This window comes from Eulemur rufifrons, chromosome 7, assembly GCF_041146395.1.
Source record: "Eulemur rufifrons isolate Redbay chromosome 7, OSU_ERuf_1, whole genome shotgun sequence".
NCBI lineage: Eukaryota > Metazoa > Chordata > Mammalia > Primates > Lemuridae > Eulemur > Eulemur rufifrons.
The window spans coordinates 53,946,296-53,972,268 of record NC_090989.1 but is presented as its reverse complement, the minus strand read 5'-3'; the positions used below and the strand labels follow the sequence as shown (position 1 = coordinate 53,972,268).

General features: G+C 40.3%; 1 protein-coding gene across 1 annotated transcript; it reads left to right on the top strand.

The window, feature by feature from the left end:
• The first annotated feature begins 617 nt into the window (after window positions 1-617).
• DPPA4 (developmental pluripotency associated 4) lies at window positions 618-25,125 on the top strand. The gene is made up of 8 exons (XM_069471967.1): window positions 618-756; window positions 16,158-16,257; window positions 18,304-18,404; window positions 19,707-19,867; window positions 19,954-20,004; window positions 20,549-20,858; window positions 21,792-21,990; window positions 25,089-25,125. Exons 1-8 carry the CDS (start codon window positions 618-620, stop codon window positions 25,123-25,125), a joined length of 1,098 nt encoding a protein of 365 aa, XP_069328068.1.
• Window positions 25,126-25,973: the final 848 nt, after the last annotated feature.

Sequence of the window (25,973 nt, the reverse complement as noted above, 5' to 3'; positions counted from 1 at the left end):
TTAATTGACAAAAATTGTATGTATTTATAGTGTAAAACAATGTTTTGATATACATATATACATTATTTCCACATCTTTCAAACTAGGTTATAATTATAAAGTTCACAGAGTCTTTTATATTCACTACATTTCATGTTGGCTACTTCCTAATGGTACAAAGGGCCAACATCTTGTCACAAAATTGCCTCTGGGACACATCACATGAGTAACCATACATGTATATTCTTACATGCTAAAAAAAAAAAATGTATTCCATAAGGTTTTTTTAATGACCTTTTACCAAAGTCATCTCTAAAAACAATATTTGTGGAGTTCATCTTAATTGTGCATCAGAGCCATTGTTCACTATACAGGATGATAAATCTGAGTAAATAACCTGATCACTACATTTGGTATTATGTAAACTAATATAATGGTCATGTGGGTTGAATGGTGCTATGGTCAGTATGCATTGTCCAAAATTAACATGTTGAAAACTTAATTCCCAATGCAACAGTGTTGGGAGGTGGGGCCTTTTGGGAGGTGTTTAGGTCTGGAGGGCAGAACCCTCATGGATTATCCATTCATTATAAAAGCTTGACACCTTTCTCTGCTTGCAGGCATGGTGGTGGCAGTAGATGTGGTCTCGACAGGCAGATGCCAGCAAGTTGGTATATCTGTATGTACCATGGAAATGCTTCGCCAGCAACCGCATCATCAATGCCAAGGACCACGTGTCTATCCAGATGAGCACGGCTGAGGTTGACAAGGTTATGGGTAGGGTTAATGGCCAGTTTAAAACCTACACCATCTATGGGGCCATTCACAGGATGAGTGAGTCAGATGACTCTATTCTCCAATTGGCCAAGGTCCAGGGCATCATTTCAAAGAACTTCTGACTTGAGAGAATCATGGATGTGGCATATGTCATAAATAAATAGTGAAACAGCCCCCCAAAAGTGGGGGGCTTAACAGATGAGGTTTGGCTCCTATTTGCCCCTTCTATCCTTTCCACCACATGAGAACGCAGCGTTCCTCCCCTGCAGAAGATGTAGCAACAAGGAACTATCTTAGAAGCAGAGAGACGGGGGCCTCACCAGCCAGCGCCTTAATCTTGGGCTTTCCAGCCCACAGAACTATGAGACATAAATTTCTACTGTTTATAGATTACCCGGTCTGTGGTACTTCGTTATAGCAGCACAAAATGACTAAGACAAATGGCTTTATCTGTTCTTTTTAAAGCCAACTCCACACATAGACAAAGTGGGAAGCTTCCTGGATAAGGTGTCCTACACAAAACTGCACCTACCCAATGTTTTTCTGATACCACCTTCTATAATTACTGCTAACTGGCTACATACCTAATGCTCCTTAGAGTTGAGGGATATTCTAAAAAAGAATGTAAGGAATGTCAAGGATGTAAGAAGACAATAGCTGTGCCAGCTAACATGGAAGCCACTGACCACAGGTGGCTATTTAGATTTTAACTAAAGTTAAATAAAATTAAAACTTTAGTTTCTCAGTCAAACTAGCTGTATTTCAAAGCTTAATAACCATATGTGGCTGGTAGCTGCCTTAGTGGACAGCAGAGAATACAAAACATTTCCACCATTTCAGAAAATTCAATTGGACAACTCTGCTGTATAATTTAGGGCATCAGCGTGTATTAAAATCACCTTCAGGACTTGTTTAAAACAGCTTTCTAGTCCCCCGAGTTTCTTACCCAGTAGATCTGAGGTAGAGCTTGAGAATTTGCATTTCTAACAAGTTCCCAGAGGTTGCTGATGCTCCTGGTCAGGATTCACATTTTGATAAGCACTGACTTAAGGGTTAACATCTCAGGTTTTTTTTAGAGAGAAATACCTGGGTTTGAATCTCAGCTCACTTTTTATTAACTGTATGATGTTGAGCAATCTTCTGACCAACAGTTTTCTCATCTATAAAACAAACATAATAATAATGATTAAGGAGATAATGTAAATATAATGCTTAGTGCAGATGTGCTCAATAATTGTTAACTGTTACAATTATCTAATATCTGCCTAGAACATTTGTATTAACTAGCTGGTTCCCACACAAAAAGTACAACTAGCAGAAGTCAGTCAAAAAACAAGTAGGCTTTGATGGTTGAGTGGGAAGCAAGTGCTAGCAATCACTACTGGAGCTCTCAGCATGGTCCCTGTGAAGACTGCCTTACTGTGTGAAATCCTGGGCTGCTGAGGTATGCCCTGTGTCACTGGGTAAAACTCAGAGGAACCAAAAACATCAGGGGGATATGACAACACAACTTCACCAACTGCACCACTTTCTAAGGATATCCAGATCCTCTCACCCTTAATAAAATTTAGGATATCTCTGCTTCATTCAGACACCTTGCCTGATAAATTGAGAAATTATGACTTTCTTTCTTCTGATTGGTCTAAATCGTCCCCCCCGGAAGAAAAGGGGAAAGATCTTTCACCCTAATGCACAATCATTAATGCTGTACATAGAAAAGTAAATCTCTTTCTAGTGTAGTCAGAATGGCAGTTGCTTAAAATACTTTCAGGTAAAGATATATTATTTTTTAAAATACAATCTTTTAACACAGGAAACAGTGGCTAACTCTTTTTAATGTTTTTTTCTAATTACAAAAATAATGTATGCTAATTGCAAGAAATTCAAGTATGGCAGAAATGTCAGACACAGAAAATGACAATGCCCAGTAATCCCTGCCCCCGCTTCTCCATATTATTACTATATAAAAATGGTGTCACAGCATACAGGTTGCCCTGAAATTTGTTTTTCTACTTAAAAATATACCTAAGCTTTCTTTACAATGGGAAAATGCATTGCTTGACTTCATTATTTTTAGTGGCTGGAAAGCATCACATTATATGAAGGCACCATAAATTTACCTGTCCAGTTATTTATGGCTGGATATTTGAGCTATTTTAAGTTTTTCACTATTTTAAACAGGAACTATTTCACATTTTGTAAAGAACTTTCTTAATTTGGAATATTTTAACCTATTGTAACTTATATTGCATTCATTAATGCACTTTGTTTCACTTTTCAAATTTATTGTATTTTATGTCTTTGTGATATATTTCATTGAAAAATACACTGATTTTCTTTGAAATATTCTGAGCTTAAGACTCTTCATTTGATTAAGCTGATGTTGTTCAATAATTCTGAATGAATGAGTGTGAAGTGTGAAGAACAGATGAGAGGGAGATGGAAGGGCCATGGGCCACTGTCACAGGCAGGCAGTGGCTCTAACAGAAATAATTCCCATTTATACTACTGACCATATCCTGTAAGTCTTTAAGTCTTGTGCTTCAGCAGAGTGGATGGGCTGGTTCTCTGATGCATTCTGAAGTGCCTGTTAGTACCATGATTTAATTGATTTGGGGGGGTGCAGAGAATATCCTATCTCCATCTTCCTCTCTGTATCATTCCACCACAACTTTAGAACAGCTGACAAAGATGTCCCCTCATCACTTATCATGTTTTTCTCCAACGATAGCAAATGCGTCAAAACCACAAAGGCAGGTGGTCCATTGATGCCGTTGCAACTCATGGTTGATGTTGGAGGAGTAGAAAACAAAAGAGAAAATGGCTGTGTTCAAAATCAACGCACATTGAATTCTAGCAAGGCTTTAACTCAGTATCATATTTGAGAGGGGAAACACTCAGGAATAAGGAAATTGCACAGTTATAATTTTCAACCATAACACAGCATCAGCTAACTTTTCTTTCCTTTGAGATGCTCAGATGAAAGTCAGGCTTGTATGAATGCAAAGTGTTATTATCTACCTCCTCTTCAAAGCTGCAGTTATTTAGTAATCATTCTCATTTAAGTTAGTCTTACTGTTCTATGCATGGCTATGCTTCTAGCTCAGGAGGAAAGCAATTCTTATCATAAAAGCCACCTTTTTTCAGAGCTGGGTAAAATTTAAAGCCACAAGAGAATGAATTATATTTAACAAGAGTTAAGGCTTTTGAGTGAAAATGCAAACATGCTGCAGAATTAAATTAGCCTGCTTTTATAAAATTTCACTACTAAATTCCTTGGGATGGTTATCTATGTATTATAAAAAGACCTCAAGTACTCATGTTTTTTATTCCCTTAGTCATTGGGATGTGAAAGTTGAAAGGACTCCAGGGGGCGCCATTGACATAAGAGCTATATACCCTAGAGGTGGACAGAACAAACTTACATATAGAGGGCCCCAGGTGGAGGAAGGAACAAGCCTGATAGAAGATAAGAACATTGGCCGGGCTGGGTGGCTCACGCCTGTAATCCTAGCACTCTGGGAGGCTGAGGCGGGAGGATCACTCGAGGTCAGGAGTTCGAGGAGTTTGAGACCAGCCTGAGCAAGAGCGAGACACCATCTCTACTAAAAATAGAAAGAAATGATCTGGACAGCTAAAAATATATAGAGAAAAAAATTAGCTGGGCATGGTGGCGCATATCTGTAGTCCCAGCTACTTGGGAGGCTGAGGCAGAAGGATTGCTTGAGCCCAGGAGTTTGAGGTTGCTTTGAGCTAGGCTGACACCACGGCACTCTAGCCTGGGCAACAGAGCGAGACTCTGTCTCAAAAAAAAAAAAAAAAGAAGAAGAAGATAAGAACATCAATAAGGAAGGTATTACAGTGGTACAGGTGAGAAAAAAATGAGATTCTGAATCTAGATAGTAGCTGGAGGATGAAAATGAAGAATCAGCTGAGGAACATTTAGGAGGTGGACTCCACAAGACTTGGTGAGTAATGAGGAGGAGAAAGTAAGGATTCTGACACTGGGAACTAAGAGATAGTCTCAATCATTACATCTTATCTAAATCTCTATGTTCTCCTTCCTTATTTATTTATTTATTTATTTTTATTTTTTTAGAGATGAGGTCTATGTTGCCCAGGCTGGAGTGCAGTGACTATTCACATGCACAATCACAGCACACAACATCCTTGAACTCCTGGCATCAAGCAATCCTCCAGCCTCAGTCTCCCAAGTAGCTGGGACGACAGGCACGTGCTACCACACCAGTTTTGTGTTCTTTCTTTACTTCAAAGTAGGTCATTATGTCTCAGTGAGTTCTTATCACAAAACTAGTTCAGAGACAGCTTGTTACCAATTGAAACCAATTAATTAGAGCCTACAGTATCACAGCTGTCTCTCTTACCCAGCAGTGTACCAGCAAATGACTTGGGAAATCAACACTAAGCAATCTACAGGCACTATCAGTTGGCTTGGTGAAGAACACACCTTGGGAAACCTATCAATGTCCTCTATGGCAATGATGAATCTCCTGGAGGACTGATAAATATACAGCAATTTATCTTGGCTTCAAAAAGCCTCTGAGGCTAGGCGTGGTGGCTCACACCTGTAATCCTAACACTCTGGGAAGCTGAGGCAGGAGGACTGCTTCAGCTCAGGAGTTTGAGCCCAGCCTGAGCAAGAGCAAGATCCCATCTCTACTAAAAATAGAAAAAATTAGCCAGGCATTGTGGCATAGGCTGGTAGTCCCAGCTACTCCAGAGGCTGAGGCAAGAGGATGGCTTGAGCCCAAGAGTTTGAGGTTTCAGTGAGCTATGATGATGCCACTGCACTTTAGGCAAGGTGAAATAAATAAAGGGAATCTTAATTGGAAACGAAGTGGTCAAATTGTCCCCAGTTTGCAGACAGCATGATCTTATGTATAAAAAAAACCTGAAGCCTCCACCAAAAAACTCTTGGAACTGATAACCAAATTCAGTAAAGTTTATATAAAATTTCGCTTTTATAAAATTTCACTACTAAATTCCTTGGGATGGTTATCAACATACCTTGGGATAACCATTCTTTGGGATGGTTATCAACATATAAAAATCATTAGCATTTCCATACACCGACAACAAACTAGCTAAGAAAGTAATCCCATTTACACTAACTACAAAAAAAGAAAATACCTATGAATAAATTTAACCAAGGAGGTAAAAGATCTCTACAAAGAACGCTATAAAGCATTGATGGAAAAAATGAAAGAGGAAAAAATGGAAACACAAAAAATGTTCATGGATTGGAAGAATTAATAGTGTTAAAATGACCTTACTACTCAAAGTGATCTACAGATTCAATGCAATCTCTATCAAAATGTCAATAAAATTCTTCATAGTAATAGAAAAAAAAAATTCTAAAATTTGTATGGAATGGAACACAAAAGACCCCAAATATTCAAAACAATCCTAAGTAAAAAGAACAAAGCTGGAAGCATCAAATTACCTGACTTCCGGCCGGGCGCGGTGGCTCACGCCTGTAATCCTAGCACTCTGGGAGGCCGAGGTGGGCGGATCGTTTGAGCTCAGGAGTTCGAGACCAGCCTGAGCAAGAGCGAGACCCCACCTCTACTAAAAATAGAAAGAAATTATATGGACAGCTAAAAATATATATAGAAAAAATTAGCCGGGCATGGTGGCACATGCCTGTAGTCCCAGCTACTCGGGAGGCTGAGACAGGAGGATCGCTTGAGCTCAGGAGTTTGAGGTTGCTGTGAGCTAGGCTAACGCCACGGCACTCACTCTAGCCTGGCAACAGAGTGAGACTCTGTCTCAAAAAAAAAAAAAAAAAAAAAAAAAAAAAAAAAACAAATTACCTGACTTCAAAATATACTACAAAGTTACAGTAACCAAAACAGCATGGTATTGGCATAAAAACAGACACCCAGACCAATGGAACAAGCTTGAGAATCCCAGAAATAAATTCACATATTTAAGCCAACTCATTTTTACAAAGGCATCAAGAACATACACTGGGGAAAGGACAGCCTCTTCAATAAATGATGATGGGAAAATTGGATATCCATATGCAGAAAAATGAGACTAGACCCCTATCACTCACCATATAAAAAAATCAACTCTAAATGGATTAAAGACTTAAATGTAAGGCCCAAAACTATAAAACTATTAGAAGAAAACATACGGGAAATATTTCACCACAGGCAACAATAGCAAAAATAGGCTAATGTAATTATATCAAAATAAAAGTTTCTGCACAGCGTAGGGCCAAGGGAAAACTTCCCTTTTTCCCTCTGAAAGTTCACTGAAAACACAACTCACAAAAAGGAAGATTAAAGACACACAAATTTTTTAATGTGCACATGAGGGAGAATCACAGAGTGATTATCTCAACCTCTCAATGGGGTATAGAGCTCTTAGGCCATCTTGAGCTTACAGAAAAAATGGCGGCTTGGATCATGGCAAAACAGGTCACAATGCCAGTATCGGTTATGGGAAGGGGAGAAGAGAAAGCCTGGCCTGGAAAGGCAGTCTTGTTATATTAATGAAACCTCACAGGTAACAGTCCTCAGAGATAATAGATGGTAAGTCTTTCTTTCAGACCTTTAAAGGTGTCAAACTCCCGGTTAATCTTTTCTAGAGCCAAATAAGGGAGGGCCTCAGAGAAACCAGGCTGTATCCACACAGATTCTCTACAGATGCCAATCTCCCCCAGAAAAGACAGCTTTGCAAGGTTACTGCTATCTGCTGGCTCCCTAAACAATCATCTCAAAATACGTCAAAGAAATGCATTTTGGGGAAAAATTGTTTTATTTCTCTCAAGATGGCACAGGAAACAACAGAGTAAAGAGACAACCTGTGGAATGGTAGAAAATATTTGCAAACTATTCATGTAACAAGGGACTAATATTCAGAGTATACAAGGACTCAAAAAACTCAAGAGCAAAACCAAAAAATCCTATTAAAAAATGAGCAAATGATCTGAATAGAAATTTCTCAAAAGAAAACATAAAAATACCCAATAAGAATGTGAAACAAATGCTCAACATCACTAATCATCAGAAAAACATAAATCAAAATCATGAAATATTAGCTCATTCCAGTTAGAATGGCTATTTGAAAAGACAAAAAATAGCAAATGTTACTGAGGATGCAAAGAAAGGGGAACTCTTATAACCTATTGGTGTATGGAAAACAGTATGGAGATTTCTCAAAAAACTCCAAATAGAACTACCATATGACCCTGCTGTCCCATTGCTGGGCATATATGCAAAGGAACAGAAATAAGTAAGTTGAAGAGTTATCTGCACTCCCATGTTTATTGCAGCACCATTCACAATAGCCTAGATATGGAATCAACCTAAGTGTCCATCAACAGAAATATGAATAAAGAAAATGTGGTACATAATGGAATACTTTTCAGCCATAATAAAGATTGAAACCCTGTCATTTGAGGCAACATGGATGAGGCTGGAGGACATTATGTTAAGTGAAAGAAACCAGGCACAGAAGGATAAATACTGCATATTCTCACTCATACATTGAAATTAAAGAAGTTGATCTCACAGTAGGGAGTTGAATAGTGGTTACTAGAGGCTGAGAAGGAGAGGAGATGAGGAATTCAGAAAGGTTGGTTAAGGGATATAAAATTACAGCTAGATGGGAGGAGTAATTTTTGTGTTCTATATCACTGTAGGATAACTATAGTTAACAATAATGTATTACATAGTTTCAAATAGCTAGAAGAAGAATATTGAATGTATTAAATGTTGCCAACACAAAGAAATAATAAAAATTTGAGATGATAGATACGCTAATTACCCTGATCCAATCACTATACATTTTATGTATCAAAACATCACTATGCACCTCATATATATGTACAATTTGTCAATTAACAATAAGATTTTTTAAAAAAGCAGATCCTGAAAAAAAAAATTACAGCTAGATAGGAGTAATAAATTCTAGTGTTCTATAGCACTGTAGGGTGACTATACTTAACAACAACTAACCATGTATTTTATGTAGCTAGAAGAGAGGATTTTAAATGTTCTCAACACAAATGATAAATGTTGGAGCTGGGCAAGGTGGCTAGGGCCTGTAGTCCCAACTATTCAAGAGGCAGAGATGGGAGGATCACTTAAGCCCAGGAGTTCAAGACTGTAGCAGCAAGCTATGATGCTATCATTGAACTTCAGCAAGGGTGACACAGTGAGACCCTGTCTCTAAATACATAAATATATAAATAAATAAATACGAGGTGAGAAGCTAATTACCCTGATTTCATCACACTGCACCCTATAAATATGTATAATTATAATATTATGCATCAATAAATTTTAAAAGACATTTTAATCTGTTCTGAATAACATACTTGAAATAAACTGAGGACACAGAGCTGCCATGGCGGTTGCAAAGGTTGTGGTCTGCATAAGGGAGCTCCAGAGAAAGGACAAGTATTGGGGCTGAAATAAAAGCTCAAGAGCCACTAGCCAAGCCCTCTGGCCTCACTCAGAGCTGTGTCAGCCTGGGTGGAAGATGGCAACTTTTTTCTAACTGGTCTACTTAAGTCCTTTTTGCCATTTGTCAGACCCAAATTGTTCTTTTCCAAATGTACACAAAAGTTCCTGTGTGCTAATGATGGCCCTAGGCTACACAATTGCTTTGGCACTTAGTGCATGCAGAGAGAGGGTCAGAAAATGAAAACCTAAGAACAAATAAATGATTCTCCTGGAGCACAATTAGCTGGGGGTTTTGGGGGTAGGCTAGCAGGGGAAAGCAAAAAGGAGAGCATACTAGGGGAGGTTTTCCAGATGTGTTATTGTTTTAAACCATCATTTCAGTATTTATTCATTATCATTAAGGCAGATCTGTGGGGCCTGGAGCTTATACAATTTTGGAGTTCCCGCTTTTTAAAAAGGAATACAAAATTATGAATGCAAAATTGCCAGGGCTCTGAGGGGAATTTGCAATAGGCCAGTGCAAGTAAAGGACCAGTTTACTTGCCCTCTTTTCCAGTTTTTTTAAGTTGATGCCAGAAGAGAATAGGTATTTACTTGAATGACACTATTTGCTCACATTTTTAGAACTCTTCCTATTGTGAAATAATTAAAACCCAGAACAACCTTTCTATCTTTAGTGCCTGAAATATGATGGAAGGAAGGAAGGAAGGAACGGAAGGAGGGAAGAAGAAAGGGGAAGGAGGGAGGGAGGGAGAAAGAAAGGGAAAGAGGGAGGGAAAGAGTTGATAAACAAAGAAATAGTTTTTTGAGTTTTTTTTTTTTTTTTTTTTTTTGGTGATACCAGCTCTACCATCTACCTCCAAATTTTTTCCTTTTTGAAGCAAAGTTATTAACTAACCTGATGGCCTAGTGATTTAATTTTTATTTCAGCATATTATGGGGGTACAAATGTTTAGATTACATGCATTGCCCTTGCCCCCCGCCCCCACAGTGATTTAATTTTAAATGACTCACGTGTTTCCTAAAGTAAGCTAACCCCTAAAAGAGTAATTAATTCCCATTATAGGACACAGTAAAGAGTAGAATTGTTATAAATTAGGGGTGTCAAGTTCTAGTGTATTTTTTAAGATACAAGTCTCTTGGATGTGGACAAAGAGGTGTTCCTGTGCACTGTTGCAAACTACAAGAATCATTCTGGATATGAATTAAAATATATATAAATTTCAAAGGAGCCCAGCTATTGACCCAGCGCTTCAAGGAATATGCAGCACTGAGAGATCCAGACAAGGGCTCCCACCTGCCCCCAGAGCCATACCACCTACCACGTCCATCAGTCCTTTCCAGCAGACTTGAAAGGGTGGTTACCGGTGATGCAATCCTGCTTTGTCTTCTGTGAATGCAGAGTAATGGCTTTGGAAGATTCATTGTCTCAGGTAAACTAAAGGCTTCATTCATTCAGCTCATTTGATTCAATTAAAACTTTTTTTTTTAGAAAATATAAAAACAGGCCGTGGGTGCGGTCCCTGGCTTCTCATTCTTTGAAACTCAAGGAACAGTTGCTTTTCTGCCCTTTCCATCACAGCGCTGTTAAAAGAAAAGGCAGGTACCAAACATTGCCAAAGCAGGTGGTCTTCTGTTAACGGGATTTCAGTGAAGTCTCAGGTCTTCTCCCATAAGTGTTTGTCCATTTTTCTTCCCTTGACAGGAAATTACTCCAGTCTCTCAATTTCATCACCTATTTTTTTTTTTAACTATAAAATATGGCATCATGGGGGCAGGGCGCAGTGGCTCACACCTGTGATCCTAGCACTCTGGGAGGCCCAGGCGAGAGGAATGCTTGAGCTCAGCAGTTTCGGACCAGCCTGAGCAAGAGTGATACCCCCTCCCATCACTACTAAAAATAGAAAAACTAGCCAGATGTGGTGACCCATACCTGTAGTCCCAGCTATTTGGGAGGCTGAGGCAGGAGAATCACGTGAGCCCAGGAGTTTGAGGTTGCAGTGAGCTATGACAACACCACTGCACTCTAGCCCAGGCAACGGAATAAGACTTTGTCTCAAAAAAACCAACCAAACAAACAAAAAACAAAGAAAAAAAGAAAACCTGGCAGGAATACCCCACATCTCTCAAATCTGTATTCCTCTTCAGTGTTCTAATAGAAACCTCTAACACTGATCCAACATGTGCTGTGCAGGACACTATTTTCTTGGGACATGCCCACGATCCTCTGAGTAAGAGGTATTATTTTGAACACCTCCATCTTACAGGTAAGAGGAAAGGGAGAGGCCTAAAAGTGTTATATAATTTGCCCAGATCCCAAAGCTAGTGAAGGAGAAATTGGGGTTTAAATCCAGTCTGGTTGGCTGCTAAAAAATCACATTAAGAAAATCAATCAATCCAGTCTGGCTTTGGAGTCTGTGCTCTGAGCCACAGTCTGTACTCCCTCACCAATGGCCAGGACCTCAGACCTACAGCTGCTGCAGTAGCCTCCTGGCTCACCTTCCTGACCCACCTCCACTTCTTTCTCATTGCAGTTGAGAGATCTTTAGAAAATGCTCCTCAGAGTCAGCCGCCCTTAACCCCACGGAGAATTTTCCAATAGCTTCCCATAGCCCTGAATCTAAAGATCAAAAGGGTTACCTGTCCCAGCTCAGCTCACACATCCCCCCCTTCCTCTCTGAGCTCCAGCCACGTAGTCTTGTGGCAGTCCCTGACCTTCTGGGAGCACTGCGCCTTCGCCCCAGGGCCGATTCTTCCCTTCCCTATTCACTTAATTTAGTTCATTTCCTCCTTCAGATCTGGTGCTTTTCTAACTTCAAAACCCCTATTGCAGACTATCATACATAGGGAGTTTTCCTGCTTTTCAAGTGTCATAATTGAATAGTTGGCATTTGTTTTGATTATACATGCACATAAGCATACTTGAAAAGCACATGAGAGAAAATTTGCCTATGTTATTTGCCCTCACTATTATTAATATTTGCTGCCTGTCCTCCCTACCAGACTATAAACCCATGAAGGTGGTGTCCCTGTCCACCACTTTTGTCCACCACTATGCTGAACACATAATAGTGTAGTGTTCAATATATTTTTATTCCATATATGAATGGGAGATTCAATTATGAATACTTTTTTAACTCAGGATAGATAGAACTTCAGGCATTGGAATGATGACATAAAAAAGCAGGCTGGCCGTGGTGGCTCATGCCTGTAATCCCAACATTTTGGGAAGCCTAGGTAGGAGGATTGCTTGAGGCCAGGAATTGAGACCACCCTGAGCAAAACTCTACAAAAAAATGGAAAAATTAGCCAGGCATGCTGGCATGTGCTGTAGTTCCAGCTACTCCAGGGACTGAGCAGAAGAATCTCTTGAGCCTAGGAATTTGAGGTTGCAGTGAGCTGTGATGAGCCACTGCACTCTAGCAGGGGCTACAGAGTGAGACTGTCTCAAAAAACAAAAAAACAAAAAAACACCAAAATCATAAAAAAAAACAGCAAACAGTCTTTCTTTCTTTCTTTTTATTTATTTTAGAGATGAGGTCGCCTATGTTGCCTAAGCTGATATCAAACTCCTGGGCTCAAGCAATCCTCCAGTCCCAGCCTCCAGAGTAGCTGGGATTACGGGTGTGTGTTTACCACACTTTGCTGAACGGATTTTCTTTTGGTTACTACATATTTATAAGAAATTTTAGGCCGGGCGCGGTAGCTCACGCCTGTAATCCTAGCACTCTGGGAGGCCGAGGTGGGAGGATCGCTCAAGGTCAGGAGTTCCAGACCAGCCTGAGCAAGAGTGAGAGAACCCTCCCCCCCCACACACACACACCCGGGTTCTACTGAAAAATAGAAAGAAATTAGCTGGACAACTAAAAATATATATAGAAAAAATTAGCCGGGCATGGTGGCACATGCCTGTAGTCCCAGCTACTTGGGAGGCTGAGGCAGAAGGATTGCTTGAGCCCGGGAGTTTGAGGTTGCTGTGAGCTAGGCTGACACCACAGCACTCTAGCCCGGGCAACAGAGCTAGACTCTGTCTCAAAAAAAAAAAAAAAAAAAAAGGAAAGAAAGAAAGAAATTTATTTTAGGCCAGGCGAGGTGGCTCATGCCTATAATCCTAGCACTTGGGAAGTCGAGGTGGGCGGATCGTTTGATCTCAGGAGTCCAAGACCAGCCTGAGTAAGAGCAAGACCCCGTCTCTACTAAAAATATAGAAAGAAATTAGATGGACAACTAAAAAATTTATAGAAAAAATTAGCCGGGCATGGTGGTACATGCCTGTAGTCCCAGCTACTCGGGAGGCTGAGGCAGTAGGATTGCTTGAGCCCAGGAGTTTGAGGTTGCTGACGCCACGGCACTCTAGTCAGGGTGACAGAGCAGGACTCTGCCTCAAAAAAAAAAAAGAAATTTTACACATAAAATTGCATTAGTTATGTCTCAAAAAATACAAAAAACTTAGTTATTCCTACTTTACATTTGAGAAGCCAAAGCACAAATACATTGTACTTTGTCCAAAATTGCTTATAAATTACAATTCCAACAAGCCTGACAAAAAGATATTTGGCTTTTTGCATAATTCAAAAACTCAGTAATATTATTGCTAATTATGCCCAAATATTTTACATTAAATTGTACTATTCCATTTTATTTATAGTATGTCAACTAACCTATTTGTTTTAATAGTTGGTACAATTCTTTTAGAGTTGTGTTCCCCAAAATAGTAGTGGACCTAAGAATTCATAAACCATAATTCCAACGTACACTCCATTTATTTATATACAAATTAGTGTGTCCCTTGCCCAGAACTAGATGTCTCAATGCCTCAGTTTGTACTTAATTCAGAAATCAGCAATATTACCTCCAATTACACTGAGAAAAGAAAGAAAGATGATTCAATTATGTACATTTTTTTTTTTTAGACAGAGTCTGGTTCTGTCTCCCCAAGTAGAGTGTAGTGGCATCATGGCTCGCTGCAAACTCAAACTCCTGGGCTCAAGTGCTCCTCCCACCCCAGTCTCCTGAGTAGCTGGGACTACAGGAGCGTGCCATGACGCCCAGCTAATTTTTCTATTTTTAGTAGAAAAAGGGTGTCTCACTTTTGCTCAAGCTGGTCTTGAACTACAGAGCTCAAGCAATCTTCCTACCTGGGCCTCCCAGAATGCTAAGATTACAGGTGAGAGCCACTGCACCTGGCTTCAATCATATAGTTTATATATAAACCTTAACCAGTAACACTTCATCGGTTGTTATCTAAGGGCCAGGGTAAGGAATTGATAAATCAAAGCCCTAACACAATCTCGCAGATGATCTCAATTTAGCTGGTTTCTTTGCTGCATTGGGGCTGGCCCAGTCCACAGCCTGCACTTCCTTTTCTACCCCTGGGTCCTATTTACTTATGTCCTCTTTTCCTGTATTTCTAGACTACGAACAGATTATCACCATCATTCTGTGTAAGGATCATCTCTTATTTATCATTTCTGGACAAGCAATGCAATGTAGAAAAAAAAAGAAAAGAACAAAAAAGACTTTGTAACCTGACAAAGGAAGGTTTCAGTCCCACAATCACTGCTTCTTAATGTAGAAAATTCCTTTACTTCACACTCTGATCCCTTACAACTTTGACAAGGAGGGGTGATCTGAGGAGGGATTTTTCAAACCATTTTTAAGGAGAGAATTTAATTTAATTAATTAATTTATTTATTTATTTATTTTTTGTGACAGAGTCTTGCTCTATTGCCCGGGCTAGAGTGCTGTGACATCAGCCTAGCTCACAGCAACCTCAAACTCCTGGGCTCAAGCAATCCTGCCTCAGCCTCCCGAGTAGCTGGGACTACAAGCATGCGCCACCATGCCCGGCTAATTTTTTTCTATATATTTTTAGTTATCCAGCTAATTTCTTTCTATTTTTTAGTAGAGACAGGGTCTCACTCTTGCTCAGGCTGGTCTTGAACTCCTGACCTTGAGCGATCCTCCCGTTTTGGCCTCCCAGAGTGCTAGGATTACAGGCATGAGCCACCGCACCCGGCCTAAGGAGAGAATCTTGAACTTGTTTGGGGATCTATAGATTAGGGGCCCACTTATTGTGCTATTGGCAAAGTTATCAATTGCAAACTTTTGTAATCTATAAAATGGAGAACAATAATGACTGTGAATTCTAACTTAGAATTTGGTATCTAACAAATACTCAATAGACTTTCAAAAACACTATTATTAGTTATTCTCAGATGGGAAGGTGCTAGTTATTTTATTTTTTTTTTTTCCATTTCCTGGTGTGCTAGTTATTAATACAGAGAAAAAGCTAGAGTTTTGGCTGGGCGTGGTGGCTCACACCTATAATCCTAGCACTCTGGAAAGCTGAGGCAGAGGATTGCTTGAGGTCAGGAGTTTGAGACCAGCTCTGAGCAAGAGGAGACCCCATCTCTACTAAAAATAGAAAAATTAGCTGGGCACTGTGGCTTACACCTGTAGTCCCAGCTACTTGGGAAGTGGAGGCAGGAGGATCGCTTGAGCCCAGGAGTTTGAGGCTGCAGTGAGCTATGATGATGCCACTGCACTCTACCTGGGGCGAAGGAGCAAGACTGTGTCAAAAACTAAATAAATAAATGAATAAGTATTTTTAAAAAGCTAGAGTTTTAATTAGTGGAGTAACTTTCTTAAGAAATGAAATGTATTTGGTACAAGGAAATGGTTTAGCTTTCTTCAAGTCGCCAGTCTGGTTGCTGAATTCTATTGTTTCCACAGGTTCCATCGTTAAATTCCCTCACACATACAGTTCAAGAGTTTCTGGTAACTTTTTTTTTTCCCTGTAGAATTATCCAGAAGGAATTTTTAAGTTCCCAATGCTTCCTGAACTATTCCTTGGATAATTATGTTAAACGTGCACAGAAAAGGGCCAGGAATGTTATTAATAATTCAACCACACAATTGTCACCTCATGAATAAAAAAGTACACAGTTTTAGTAATCACAGATTGTGGGGGAGGGAACAGAAGTGGGGGAGGAGAGAAGGGGAGGATAAAAAGAGTGCCTCAGGGAGGCAGGAAGTGGGAGGAGACTTTTCAGAGTAAGCAGTCTTGGGCCAGGGGCCACTTTGGAACATTTTTTTTTCTTTTAATTCAACCTCCACTTCTCTCTGAGTATGGAATATCCAATAGGCAAAGAGGTAAGTACAATTTTAGTGGGTTTGTTTTCTATCTTTGTGAGTCCTCTCATGTTTCTCTCTCCCCTGAGCACACATTCTTTCTTTTGGGGAGAAAAATGTGCGCCTTAGAATTTTCTCCTCTTTTTTTTTTTTTTTTAAAGTACAGCCCTAGACACTAGAAACGATTGCAGGCAGGTATATTGTAGTGAGGAGACAAATGAGAAATGGGGTTTCCTGTTTTGTTTTTGAAGAGAAGCTTTATCCTGGCGGATAGAAGAAATTCATCGGGGCTGGAGGGAAACGGTAACTAGGGAAAGGGGGAAGTGGGGGAACGATTTTAGGAAGAGGTAATTGAGCTGAAGTTGTGGGGGAACGATTTTAGGAAGAGGTAATTGAGCTGAAGTTGTGGGGGAACGATTTTAGGAAGAGGTAATTGAGCTGAAGTTGGGAAAGAACGAACCCCCTTCATACCCTTTAGACAGGGCACAGATCCTAAACCAAAGATGCCGGATCTGAACTCATCTCATTTTCCCTGGGTTCTTAGGGCCAAGACTTATTGACAACAATGTAGACAGAAACTGAAGGAGGAGAGGCTTAGAGACTTGTTTAGCACACCTGAGTGCTATCGGGGCCTTTGCTAGAACGGGGTCATTTTTATTTCAATTTTAAGACTTGTGAGGTCCAAGAGTGAGTACTTTGTGTAAAAGTTATGCAAATGTAAAACTCGAATACAAATGTAAAACTGCTATAGAGATGTAGAAATGCTATACATATGTTAATGTATCCACTAATTCCACCTTCGGGGTATAGAAAAGGATTTACATTTGGGAGAAAGTTGACCTAGGATTTAATTTATATCTAAAGTGCTCTTAATGTCCTTAATTATGTAACCTCCAAGCCTCAGCTTCTGCGTCTAGAAAAATAAATTGTTGCCAGATTGCTATGAGGATTAAATGAATGGAAATAAGGAGCACGCCAAAGCCAATACCCGGTATAAAATAATGGCTCCATACGTGTTAGTTTTTCTGTATTGAACAACTTTAACCCCACCACTCCTTCATTTCTTTTAATTCAATTAACCAGTATTTATTGAGCGCCTATGATGAAGGGGAAAGAAATTCTACCCTTTTGGAGCTTACAGTCAAATGGATTATCAGGCATTGTTCAAATCACACAGGCAAATGTAAAACTGTAATTAACAAGTGGTAGAAACGAGGCAGTACTCGGTAGGATTGACTTGGTCTGGAAGGACTAGAAAGGATTCTCAGGTGAAATAACTTGAAATGAGACTCCTTAAAGGAAGAGTAAAATTTTTAAATGTAGAAGTGGGTGGAGGCCTGGGCTGAAGAATGTCACTTCCGGCCAAAGTAACAACTTTGGAAAGGAAAGGAATTATATGATGACCTTGGGCAGGAGAGCAGTGTCGGGTGTGGCTAAAATAGGCAAGAAAAGCCCGGTATGTTACAGGAAATTTTTTCATTTAATGCTAAGAGCAATAAACCACTGAAGGGATGTAAAGGTTTGATAGCATCCCTACCGCAATAATTTATTTGGTAAGGGTCAAGAATAAAGGAATGGGAAAAAAGATTTTCCAGGTGAGAGATGATGGGTGTGGCAGATAGCTTAAGGGTGTCTTCCTCCAAGGCAGAGCCTATTTTCTTCTACTTACTTTGTTTATTTTTTCTTTTTTTGTATTTTCAAATTGGTGCTCTCCCCTTCGTTGTCACTGCTTCCATCTCTTATAAGTGAAACTGGGTATTCAGATGATGCCCAGAGGGGAATTCACACTGCTGGCTGCATGCAGCAATGGTCTCGGTGCCTGAGAAGTGAGTTTTCTTAAGGCAGGTAGTGTATGTTGGGGTCCTGACACCAGAGGAATGACTGACCGGCTCTTCTATCCCCAGTGGAACTCCCCAGAGAAGTCCATCGAGGAATGTGGACGTTCTAACTCTGAGCAAGAGCCAGCAGAAACTAGAGAGGATCAGCAGGCTGCCAATCAACAAAGCACTGTGTTACCGGGAACCTCAACAACAAAGAAGGGGACCAAACGAAAAATGTCTGGCAAGCATAAGGAAGGTAAGAGGTCTATACATCCTCAAATCTCGCTTCCTGGGGCCTAGGAAGCCTGAGAAATTTCCATCCTATATTCTGCAAATCCTACACTTCCATCGAAGCCCAGCTTAAATTACCCCTCCTGGAAAATTTCCTTTGGTCGTCTTTGCTCTGACTGTTCCCTTTCTATCTCCAAACTCCCACAACACATTTGGTTCTGATGATCATTTTGCCTTCACTCACTGCTTGGAGTTAGGCTCTTAATGTGCAGTGATGTGGAGACAGATAGCTGTAAGTTTGAAAACCCATCCTTGAAACTTCACTTCTTGTTCTAAAAATGAGTAAGGACTATACCTACCTTGATGGGGTGGAGGTGGGGTGGGGGAAGGGTATAATTTACATGGAATAATTAGGTAGAACACCTACACTATGCCTGACAAGTAATGTGTTCTCAGTAAACCCTAATGGCACCTAGTGGCATTACATACAGTTTGTGTCCTTCCTGGAGGTGTGTTCTGGAAGGCTTCACTGAATGGAGATAATGTGTGTGAGATGTGTAGGCAGCAGGAAGAACAGAAACACAGTGGAGGTAAGGAGACACACCTGCAATGAGACTAGATTGCTGCCCTGACTGGGGTGGGCTGGCAGAATTATGGGTATTAGTAGTTGTCTGTGTAGCACTGGCAGGTGTGCATTTTGTTCTGTGGTGAGAAGTCACCACTGAGTATTTATGATTTCAAGTCTAAGACCTCAGTCATTCCCTGGGATGGGAGTGCAATCCCTAGTGCAACCATCTGGGTCCTATGGGTTAAGGGACTCACAGGGGGCAAGTGTCCGTGAGCAGAGGATGGTTTTATTAATTGTGAAATGGTGGTGTTTAGGCTGGGCATGGTGGCTCACACCTGTAATCCTAGCACTTTGGGAAGCCAAGGTAGGAGGATCGCTTGATCTCTAGAGTTCTGAGACCAGCCTGAGCAAGAGTGAGACCCTGTCTCTACAAAAAGTAGAAAATAGAAAAATTAGCCGGGCATGGTGGGATGCACCTGTAGTCCCAGCTACTCGGGAGTCTGAGGCAGGGGGAATCGCCTGAGCCCAGGAGTTTGAGGTTGCAGTGAGCTATGATCGTGCCACTGCACTCTACCCAGGGCAACAGAGCAGGACCCTGTCTCCAAAAAATAAAGAAAGAAAAGAAATTGTGGAGTTTAGAGGTATTAAGGCCTAGGTGGGGGGGAGGGGTTGGACTATAAGAACTAGAAGTGATAATACTGAAATTCTAAAAAGCTACACAAAGTTAATTATTACTAATTTTATTCCTTTCTCTGTCAGAGTCCTGCCAAAAGAAGGCAGCAGAACACAATGACGATTCCAAACCCCGACAGAAGATACCAATTCCTCCCTTACCTTCTCAGCTGCCACCAGTTAATCTGCTGCACCGGGACATTGTACGGGCCTGGTGCCAACAGTTAAAGCTAAGCAGCAAAGGCCAGGTGAGGGCCTGGGCTGGAGACCATGCCACTGGGACGAAGCATAGGAACCTTAGTTTCCTTATTAACTTACTTTTCTCTTATTTTAGAAATTAGACGCATATAGGCGATTGTGTGAGCATGCATATCCAAATCAAAAGGTGAGTCACTTTTTATTTTAGGAAAATTGGCAGAGTGAAAGTTTCAATGTTTATCCTAGTTACCCATTCTAGCATCAAAAAGTGAGTAAAGGAACTATCTTAGCCTCTCTTCCTCACCACCCCAGCTCTAAGAAAGAACAATAACCCTTTTCCCCACTTTTCACCAACTCCATGCAAAGAGTAATAAAAATGAGGCTGCATTTAAAAAAAATTTTTTTTAATTGTCAAAAATTGTGTGTATATTTATCATGTATAGCGTATAGTTTTGAAATATGTATAGATTGTGAAACGGCTAAATTGAGCTCATTAACATGTGTTACCTTTTTTTTTTTGTGGTGAGAACACTTAAAATCCACTCAGGAATTTTCAAGAATATAGTACATTGTTGTTAACGATGGTCACCATGTTGTACACTAGATCTTTTGAACCTGTTCCTCTTATCTAACTATGTATCCTTGGTCAATACCACCCCAACCCCCAAAACAATACTTCTGGTAGCGTGGTAATCTTTATTGTTAACTTTTTTATTTAACCCTATTTGTAGGATATTCCTTGCACAGCGAAGGAGGCCAGGGTCCGGGTATCAACACAAAGAAGATCAAATGTACACAAGAAGGAGGTGTCCCAGAAAAGTTCAGAGCAAAGGGTGTGTCATGAGGGGACTGATCTTCCTGCAGCAGGTCCTCCCCTTGAGGAGGGGTTGCCTGTGCTAGAGTCTGCCTCTCTTCTTGAGGGAGTTAATACAGTTGTGGTGACAACGTCTGCCCCGGAGGCTGTGCTGGCCTCCTGGGCCAGAACTGCAGCAAGGGCCGGGTCATCCTCGGAGGCAGTGGAATCTCCACAGGAGAACTGTGGTAAGCCCAATATCAAGAGCTTGTTTGAGGCATTGAGAAAATGTACTCAATTGATATTAATATCTGAAATCTTAGAATATATCAAAATCACCTTAAGGGCTGGGCCCCACTCAGAGTTTTTGATTCAAGTCTGGGACAAGGCATGAGAGTTTGCTTTTCTAACAATTTCCCAAGCAATATTAAGGATGTTGGTCTAGGGACCACACTTTGAGAACAATTGCTATAAATTATTAATGACATCAAAAGAAGGTAGCAAGCTGTTTGGCTTCATTTCTTTCCTGGGTTTGAGCTCCAGATCTTCTGGCATCTGTTAAATGAGTGACATTAATAAGTTGCTTACTTTATACATGATGGCACACACCTATAGTCCCACCTCAGGAGCCTGAGGCGGGAGGATGGCTTGAGCCCAGGAGTTCAAGGCTGCAGTGGGCTACGATTGCACCACTGTACTCCATCCAGCCCGGGCAACAGCAAGACTCTGTCTCAAAATATAAAAATAGTCCCTATTTTGTTCATCATAACATGGGTCAATAATATCTATCTCGTATTCCTAAGAATTATAGGAAATACATGAAGGAAGACCATAAACTACTTAACATAATACAATGCCTGTTAGGAGTTGGGACCCCTGAACTTGTTTCATGAAGTCCTTCTCAGACTACTCTGCATTAGTCTTTCTACCATCTGCCCACTTGCAGCTATATCACTTCCAACTAGATTTTTTGTTTCTTTTAAGTTTTAACGGGAACTGTCTTGCATACTTTTCTAAACGGAACTGGATAGAGTAGAGGTTAAGTTAGGATTCCAGGGCTCACATCTTGGAGCTGGTGCTTGAGAAAGAGAGAAGAATCAAAGGTGACAGGCCATGATGCAGTCTCGGCCTTGAGCAGGTGGTCCAGGTGTGTTTACACTGCTATTTCTTGCCTTCCCCAGATGTCAGGTGGTGTGTGGTCCATGGGAGAAGTCTCCCTGCGGACACAAATGGTTGGGTTCACCTACAATTCCATGCCGGACAAGCTTGGGTGCCCGAAAAGCGGGCAGGGAGAGTGAGTGCGCTCTTCTTGCTTCCTGCCTGCAATTTTCCACCCCCACATCTTGAAGACAACATGTTGTGTCCCGCGTGCGTTCGCAGGTAATTATACTTTTCTATAAACTAAAAGTGGGCACTTGAGTTATAGTTGGAGAAAGGGAAGATACACGCTAATCTTCATTAGCCATGTATTTCAAACATAAGTTGTCAGTAATGAGTTTTAAGAAAATTATTACTTTGATAAGGTTATCCCCAGGAAAAAGCATTTACGTGTCAGGGCTTAATGCTTCTACTTGGAGACACAGAATTCTGGAGCAACATACATTATATAATTACTATATTCAAGGTATATGCACTACACAGAAATAATGACTAGTAAAAAGACCCCTTAAATAGCCAATAGTCTAATGGGGACGATTGGTTTATAAACAGCTGGAATACCATATGATATCAAAGGAGAGGTTTCTTAAGGGAAGAACTGACTAGATGGAAAGAAGGAATAAGATTATTTTCAGCATAAAAAACAGCACAAAGGCTAGAAAGAACTTACAACAAAATAGAAGTTGCAAGTAGTTCAGTGTGACCACAATATGGCAGGAAGATAGGGTGGAAGATAAACTTCAGTTTTGTCATTTATAAAATAGGCAGATACTGATGTGAAGCCATCGTGGAAATTAAATTAGTTAATGTAGACAAAGTTCTTAGCATTGTGTCTGGCCCATAGCAAGTATTCAAAAAAAATGATATAATTATACTAGCAAGTAGAATTAGTTTGAACAAATCATGAAATGGAAGTATACAATGTATGCAAAAATTTTTGACTCAAGTAGAATATTTTGGAAATGTCATTAGTTTGACAGCAAATTGCAGTAAGCTTTGAATGTTGGAAGTTTAGAGATTACCCAGTAGCCAATGGTGTTCTTTTGAAAGGTTTAGTTATATGATGTGTGATCAGTGGAGTATCTTTGTAATCACTCAACAACCAACTTTAGAAACACAGTTATGAAGAGAATGGACAGAATGCTACAAAAAGCTTTTCTCTATAACGGAAGTTCCAAGCCGAACTAAAATCAACACATTAAAGAAAATGATCTGATGTATGAGGAATGGACCTAGGGTGGGGATCAGGGTTGATCAATTTGCTGTTCTCTTCTGCATAAACTATACTAGCTAATGGATTGTGATTTCTATTTCTAAACAAAGATGGGAAATATTTTTATTAAAACATGCCCTAAAAATTGTCAGATCTGGGCGAGGTTTGGGAAGAACACCAATCTGAGGCAGCATTGGAGTGAGGCTGAGCAGTCATGGGTCGCAGTTCTGTTTCAGTAACTTTACACATGCCCCTTAACTTTTCTGTGACTCAGTTTGCACATCTCTAATCTGAGCACCAAACTGGACCAAAAATTGTACAAAGGTTAAATATAGCTTTAAAATTAAAAAGTTGCCAGGAATTTTATATACCTGTATTAGGGGGGGGTTATTTTTAGAGAGAACCCATTGAGGAAACTTGTGTGCTGTTTACAGACAGATGCACATATACAAAATTTTGAAACATTTTCCGGGAGCAGAGAAGAGGGACAAGTAGTTTAAAGTCAGGCAGCTCTTTATTGCTGGGTAATGAGCCATTGAAGGACTTTAAGTTATTAAATGGATTGAGGTGTGTACTGCAGAGGAAGGGGTGAAGGGTATAAAATCAATTAGAGGCCTAGCAGAGTGGCTTATGCCTGGAATCCCAGCACTTTGGGAGGCCGAGGGTGGGAAGATCACTTTGAGGCCAGGAGTTGGAGACCAGCCTGGACAACACAGCAAGACCCTGTGTCCACAAAAAAATTTTAAATTAGCTGGGCTTGGTAGCCTGTAGTCCTAACTACTCAGGAGGCTGAGACAGGAGGATCATCTGAGCCCAGGATTCGAGGTTACAGTGAGCTGTGATCATACCACTGTACTCCAGCCAGGGTGACAGAGAGATCCTGTCTCTTTAAAAAAAAAAAAAAAAGTTAGAAAAATCTTGTGGGAGAATCCAGGTTTTCATACATTTAAAGTGCCTGGTACCTTCTGTAGGTGTTAGAAGAGAAATCTGGCATTTAGGTAATTATTTGGTGGTTATTTAAACATCAATAAGGATAGTAGGATTTTCATTAGTACTGAGGACAGAACTTCAAAGAACAGCAATATTTTAGGAGCAAGTTAAAGGAGACAGAAGAGAAACAGCTAAAAAGAAAAGCTGGAATATGAAGTCAGTAAGGAGAATTTGTATGGGGCTATTGCCTTAAGTAATATCAAATAAAGCCAAAGAAGATATGAATAATATTCTTAGATAATATAAGAGATTCAAAGCAGTAAAGGATGCAGATAATTTGATACTGGTTGAATAAGAGGAGGGGAGAAGTGGAGTCTGCAATTGGAGGTATTTTCTGAAATTGTAAATGGAAAGATAGAACAGGGGGATGCTTAAAGGATTTTTAAAATTGGTTTTATCACAAAGGGTGAGCCTAAGTATACTTCTGGGCTTAGTTTGGGGAAGGCACCCACGGAGAGGGAGGATGGGAAGAAGAATCCCTTTGAAAAGGGGGACATGGTGTAACTCAGGCTTGGCTCCCAGGGGTCCTTCCCCCCACCCTTCTTCAGTTGCATAGAAACCATCTTGGGTTTCAACCCAGGGTCTCTGTTGGCCCACCTTTGGTTTCAGGATTACAGAACACCAGAAGTCTAGGAAACCGGAATGCTTTCTGTCCAGTGTAGACTTCCCCTCCCCTGGCCCATTGAGAGAGAGGCAGCCCCTTGGGCCCTGGCACAGTTACTGTCTCCCACAGGAAAAAGTGCGAATGTGTGTTTGTCTTTGCCGCCTTTGGACTATCCTGCTTCCTCCTACAGTGCTTTTGACAGTCTCTCTATGCCAAGCATGTTGAATAGAAATGAGGTCACTTTAGATAACCCTTCAATGACATACTTGAGCCTCTGGGCAAATGATGAAAAGATCCACTCTGGGGCAACGGCAGGTCAGGAACTCAGGAACGTATTAGAGACACGATAACTTGGCTGATCCTCATTCCTTAAGGACATGGTCAAAGCCTTCCCGGGAACGATTCTAGTTTTAAGGTCAATTTTATTAGCTTTCCAGCAGGGGGTGTCATGGCTATTTTCAAGGATGGAACTTGATATTTCTTCTTGATTCCTGTCTTTTATTTCCTTTGTAGGAACAAGGTCTTAATAAAAAGTCTACAATGGGAGTAGAATACCAGAAAAAAGGACACATCTATGATTGTAAATTAATGGCAGAAAAGCTTGACAGTGGATTCTGTGGTGCCACCCACAGCTGAACTCTGGTCCTCTGCACACCTGCTCACAGGCCATGCGGACTGGCGGGGTGAGATGTTACCCTCAGACCCCTAGTGATGCCTGTTGCTCCGTGGGTTGGACTACAGAGACACTTCACAAATTGCCTTTAATTCCAGTTAGCCAGAAGAGAAGTCATTCATATTACAAGATGTTTAGCCTTCTAAAATAGAAGTGACTTCAGTAGCTCTTAACTTATTCAACCGAGCATTGTGAAGGAGGTGAGTGAAGAAGTAGTAGTATTTGAAAGCAAAGACAGACTGTTACTTCTGTCCTTCATTTACAAAACATTTTTCAAAGTTTTCTTAATAACCTGGGACTTATACTTTGAATAAAGGCTAAAAACACAAGGCACTTTGTTAGTATTATTTCCACTTCACACAAAAAGCTTGCTTTCTTGTAGAAATAAGCAAAAAATAAAAAAGCTACATATATCTCATGTATCCAACTGAGTTTGATTAATTTTTTGTGTACTTTCTGATTTATATTCCAGTGAGTATGGAAAAGATCTGCTGTTTTTTCACTTGTCTTATGTTTTAATAGCAACTTTTAATACTGTTTTATAAATAAGACAATACTGTTATTAGGAGCAGGGAATTTTTTTTCTCTTCCAATGCAAAAGTAACATACTGAAAGGAGTGGTGGAGTTGGAAAATTTGTGACCATCATGATGTTGATTAATACGTTTGGGCAAGAATCCTCAATAAATGTTAAAGCAAGAGAGGAAAGTTTTGGGAAGCAGAATG